This window comes from Lagenorhynchus albirostris, chromosome 5 (genome assembly GCF_949774975.1).
Source record: "Lagenorhynchus albirostris chromosome 5, mLagAlb1.1, whole genome shotgun sequence".
Taxonomy (NCBI): Eukaryota; Metazoa; Chordata; class Mammalia; order Artiodactyla; family Delphinidae; genus Lagenorhynchus; species Lagenorhynchus albirostris.
In genome coordinates this window covers 57,883,969-57,889,968 of record NC_083099.1, presented here as the reverse complement: position 1 = coordinate 57,889,968, position 6,000 = coordinate 57,883,969, and the positions used below count along the sequence as shown (strand labels likewise).

Here is a 6,000-nt window from a genome sequence, read left to right as displayed (position 1 = left end):
TACTTGTCAGAAAGAGAGACTACATACTCATTAATTTAAACATAAATTCCCAAAAGCAATATTCCAATATGTTAATTTGCCACGATAGATTTACCCATTGAAATCAGTCCACCAGTCTTGACCAGCAAGTAGGATCTTAATTTTACCATCTAACCGTTCAATTGAAATGGAATAAAGATTTTAACACAAATATCTTAGTAACATAGACTTTCCCAGATTGTAATGGAGCATCTATTCAACATTGTCAGTTCACAGGTAATGAAACTCCTTGTAAATGTTATTTCCTCACACAGTAGCAGGGTCTTACATGGAAAAGGGCTCTGTTCACTTTCTATTTAAAGCACAGGAAGAGATTATAGAATTGGTTAAGGAAAACAGCTTATTTTTTGGAAATCAGTTTAAAAATCTAAAGTTATGAGTATAAAGTAATAAAAGAAAAATAGCTGGCTGGGTTTCCCCCCTTCTTTACAGTGATATGGTAGAAATACAAGGAAAATGCCTAAAGTCCTAAAGGAAATCTGGTACCTTCACTTGCTACAGGGCTCAGTATAGAGTAAGGAAAAAAAATATTTTTGGCTGCAGCTTTAGTAAACAATGAATGATGAAAAATATTGCAGAAATATCTTCAAGGAATCTGACCACTCTGAGCACAGACCTTATCACACTGATATTGTCTATATACCTCCACGAAGCTTGGCAAATGAATAACAGCCTGATTTTGGTGGAAGGAGAGAAGGAAGTACTAGTTCCAGCTTTGAACCAAGATTATGAAAAAAACCCAACCAACAGAAAACAGTTATTTCTTCTCCTGAATAATAAAGACATCATGTTTGCATATAGAACAGCTTTTGCATTATTGCTCTACGTATAAGAATATATTAAGGAACTCATAATAGACTGCACATTACAAACTTAAGGTTCTTTGGTGAAGAATGAAATAAAACAGTATTTGAGCTTTAAAGAAAATGATCTCATCCACTTTGCTTTTATCTATTGATCTGTTGAATCCTCTCACAGAGCAGGGAGAGGTACTGTGTGAGTTTCACCATGGCAACGATAGCCACGCCCCCAGCCATCATACACGTTGGCCAAAAGAGTGAATGGAACAGCACGTTGGAACTGTAGAGTTTGGTTAGGATGACACTCTTCTGGTTTCCTTCCGGGTCAGAATAGCAGGAGAAGTGTTGGTACTTCCTGAAGTTTTCCATGACAACATTCACCAGGGACATGGATTCTTCAAAATTTTTTCCACACTTAGGTATATAGGAGCACTGTGGAAAATGAGATAAACCGTCACCAGAAGATACTCTGTGTGTGTGTGTATGTGTGCGTGTGTGGTACTAGGAGGAGTACTGAGGCCAACTTAATGATCTGTGAAATAACCATGATGGTTTTTCTTTTCATATTCAAACTAGTGCCTCTAGAAGCCCTAAGAACTCACACACTGATTAAAACAATGTTTTTAGGTATCCGGCCAAGATGTATTTTGATAGCTCACTCATATAGCTTAAATATTGATTAAAATTGGGTGACTCCAAAAAACAATTGGATAACTCCAGTGGATTCCTTTTGCCACAGCTAAGCATGGTGAGTGTTCGTTATTCTCCACTGAACATACTTTTCCATGGAACCAGAGTGTCGACCTTTCTGTCTTGTATCTGTCCACAGCTGTCAGTTATCTCAGGGAACTCTTACTCTTATCTTTTCAGCTTGGCTTCATTTTTTTCAGCCAAATCACCTTGGTCACCTTGCTGCTAGTCAAGAAGACAGCTGTACCCCTGGTGAGCTGCTAAAAAAGAATCTCAGAAAGTGTAGAGATATTGAATAAAGAGCTGTGATAAATGGTTTATGCCCAGTTAATGTTGACAAGGTAACTTTTTCCATAAAGCAAGGAAACATAAAGCAGAATCAATTCAGCTTACTCTTAAACCAGCACTCATCTGAGAATTTACAATAACTTTTCTTTGATTTTTTCACCTGCTATCTTTCTTGCTATATCTCTTGTATATGCCACTCCTTTTTTTTCTACACACTTACATCCTCTGATTTCTTTCTTTGTATCTCTCTTTTCCTTCCCTGCCCTGCCCTGCCTGCCAGCCCTCACCTCTCTATGATACTTTCCCCTCTATTCCCTCTTCCTGTTCTCCTTTCTCCTTCTCTTCTCCCTCCCTCTTCTCTGGATACAGATGGAATTAAAGAACTTTGTAGTTTTTCTTTTTATTACTTATTGGATATGTTTTTGCATATATTTTCCTAATTTATAGATCAGTCTTTGAGGAGATGAAATCTCTGTGAACCTCTTCCTTGGTCTGTATGTGAACAGTGACAAAACTGATATAACAATGCATTTAACTTTTTAAAAAGTGAGGAAAAAAGTGATTTAAGTAACTTCTTTGGGAGATGTGTGGGCCCTTGGTTAAGTCTTTGCCCTCTTTATGGTAAGGTGCCTCCCAATAGGAAAAAAATTCCTATCCTTTGTTATATACATTATCAAATGATTAATTGATTTACCTGAATTAAAATGGTTTGTGACAAGATCACTGCTAATCTCATGTTTTAATGTGAATTAGAAAACTATGCCCCCTCATCAAAACACTGTTATTCTCTGTTGAAAAATTGTGATAGTACACTGATTTTATGAAAAAAAAACCCACATATTTTACTGCTACTACCAGTTTATAAGTTGTGATTTAAATATTGACATCTATGAGTTTTACAATGTCACTGGTACCCCTAGGATTGTACAGTACACAACTCACGCAACTGTATGTAGAGATACGGATGAGGTGGGCTGTTGGTGAACTTTGAGCTATACTGATGGGAGCTTGGGGGTAGGACCTTGGATTCCAGAACCAATTTAGATTTGTATATTTCACAGGAAGAAAATATAAAAGAAATGGAATGAGTTTTGCTAATGGAGTATGTTTGAATGACTCTTTCCCCTGACTTTTTAGTGGGTATACTGGCACTTGCTTTTTTTCACTGTGCTGTAATCACGGGATTATTTGTTTATAAACAGCAGGAAGATTCTTCAATTAGTTAAGAATGGAGGATAAGCGTGCTGATATTTATCATAAACAAGGCTTAATATTCTCATACAAGGGCTGGTTGACAACCTCATATTTAATCAGCTAAGAATAAATGTGAGTACACTCATAAATGTGGTTAGTGCAGAGAGCTGGTACTAGCACAACATTAAGGGTCTGAAAGTATCTCCAAGAAAGCAGAATTTCTCAGTGAGTTATAACTTAGTATGAAAATTGGTCTATGACTGCCATGATACATTTTCTACTGGTTGGATGCTGGATTGAAAGAGTTTAAAGCAGTAAGGGGATACCTTTATATTTTTCCTTCTTCAGCACTGTTAGATCATGTCTACAATCTTTTTTAATGCTTTGATTCAAAAAACAGTAAAAAAATTTAAAGACAAGTCATTTGTGGTTGAATTAAAAAAGAGCCAATTTAGCGTATGAATGCATCAGGGTTCTTTATATTTTGGTGCCAAGAGAGTTTATAGTAGTAGTTTTAGTGGCTAACAGTACTAAGTTATTGAAATGGTCTCAATAAAAATGGAATTCCATTAAAAATGGAGTTTTTCCTTTTCTTATGCTGTTGTGAATTGATTTGGCTTTTAAATTTTTTTTGGAGAAACATCAGCTAGTGACAATAATTTTGTCACTATATAAGATTCTTCCAAATACAATGCGATATACATTACTTTTGAGACCATCTAGCAAGGTTGTAATACAGGAGCTGCTTTATTAAAGCTTCTAGTCATCAGGGTCTCAAATGCACACGTTTGGACTGGCCAGATGAGGTGTGTCCCATACATGATCGGGTGTGGGTCCTCAGGGCCAGGCACTTAGAAATGCAACTCCACGTTACTGGTAGAGAAAAGATTTCTCTGCCCTTGTGTTTTTAGCTTTTTCTAACCTTGCCACCCACCACCTTTCAACACACATAAACTGGCTCCCACTAGACTATTATTATCCTTGAAAATTCTATCATAATATGTCAATCATTCATTTACTTCTATTATTGATGGGTCCTTCTTTTTTTTTTTTTTTTTTTTTTTTTTTGATGGGTCCTTCTTTTGTGCTAATGAATATATAAGGTAGTATCACAAGCCCCTGACGTGTCTTCAAGAGGTCTGGTTACTGTGTTACTGTGTTTCTATAGCAAGTTACTTGGCTCCTCAGAATCAACTTTTGTATATAGTGGGGTTAATAGAGCCTTCCTGGCAGGGTGTGTGAGGATTAAATTATGAATATGCATAAAGCATCAATAAATTTTCTTTAACATATTTTTTATTGGAATATCACATTTGTCCATACGATCTAAAGTCTTTAAACAAGTGCCACATACTAAAGTAAGAAAACTTTAAGGAGGGTAAAATTACTAGTTATGTGGTTTTCACAGGAACAGTCCTGTTTGATGGCTCTTGTCACGTGTTCCTTGTTTTTGTGTCCAAAGAGATTTGACATTATGCTGAATCCTACATTAGGATTCTAAGTTTTTGTTTCAAACTATAGCCATGTGTATGTTTCTGAGACTGGTATGAATTTGGGGTAAAGATTTAGTGATCTTATGATTTTATCACATGTTTGGAGAGTGCCTTTCAACAAATGAAAACTTTAGTAAGTGATCAACACTTAGTTGGAAAAATGTAGATTGAAAAGGTAAAAATCCTTGTGTTTTTAGATCATTCTTTTCTTGGTGGGAGGTATGGGCTAGGAAAGATTTAACTTTTAGACTGCATGATATATAACACAAAGGAACATATGAATAATAATTTTATATATACAACACACTTAAATGCCACTCAAAATTTGTTTATATATATTTATATTACCATGGCTATAGGTCCTTCTTTCTTTTGTGCCTAACATATGGATATAGAAACCTAGCAAAACTCTGAGGCAGCCATTCAGGGGAAGATTTAGACCCTCATCTCTCTTCTCTCTTTTTTTTAATTTTTATTTTTAATTAATTAATTTTTGGCTGTGCTGAGTCTTCATTGCTGCAAGTGGGCTTTCTCTAGTTGCAAAGAGCGGGGGCTACTCTTCATTGTGGTGTGCAGGCTTCTCACTGTGGTGGCTTCTCTTGCTGCAGAGCACAGGCTCCAGGCATGCGCTTCAGGGGCTGTGGCTCGTGGGCTCCAGAGCGCAGGCTCAGCAGTTGTGGCGCGTGGGCTTAGTTGCTCCGCGGCATGTGGGATCTTCCCAGACTGGGGCTCAAACCCGTGTCCCCTGCATTGGCAGGCGGACTCCCAACCACTGCGCCACCAGGGAAGCCCTCACATCTCTCTTCTTAATCCTGAATTTTGTTAATAAACCTTTGTGCTTTTCCAACTCCCTTAAATTCTCTTTAGTATTGAAAATACAGAGATGGCCCCACAACGTGACCCTTCGTCTCCCCAGCTGAGGAAACCTGGATCCTGTCACCTTCTCCTGACTGTCTTTTCCCTTACCACAAGGATTTAGCAATTGCATCTTCTCTCCAGTTCTTTGGAAAGCAACTGAAAGTTTTCTTAGCCTCCCTTCCAGAATCTTTCACATCAACAGAGAAGTGAAAGTTTTGAGAAAGTACCTGTTGGGCTTTTGCTAAGCCATGCTTCACAACTAGGCATGTGTGAAGCAAAAAGTGACAGGCCTTCACCCTAAAAATAAAAGCTGTGGGAAGGAGTGGGGGCAGTAGGAAGGGTATATTTGGCTGGATAACCTCACTGGTCAGCCCCCTTTTCTTTATGATGGTAGGAAGGGAACTATTAATTCTCAGGATCACCTCAGGGGAAGGGTTTGTTCTTCATTTGTTCTTTTATTAAAAGGGTAGTGCCTTATTTCAGAGAGGGGTTAAGTTTGATGAAATCTAATCAATATGTTTTGAGTGTCTCTAAAGTACCAAGTTGCATGCTGGGTATAGGCATGAAAAACATAAACAATTTAAAACAGATCATTAGAGAGAAACAGGACAAGGGTGGTGGGAATGATGAAGTGGGAC

The 6,000-nt window shown here is 37.5% G+C and overlaps 1 protein-coding gene across 1 annotated transcript in view; it reads right to left on the bottom strand.

Annotated features, from left to right (window-relative positions):
- Positions 1–986: 986 nt before the first annotated feature.
- The window catches only part of KCNMB2 (potassium calcium-activated channel subfamily M regulatory beta subunit 2), a 29,909-nt gene continuing 24,895 nt past the window's right edge, over positions 987–6,000 (bottom strand). The window contains exon 4 of the mRNA XM_060149239.1: positions 987–1,271. Within this exon, the coding sequence (XP_060005222.1) occupies positions 987–1,271 (285 nt within the window). The remainder of the gene's footprint in view (positions 1,272–6,000) is intronic.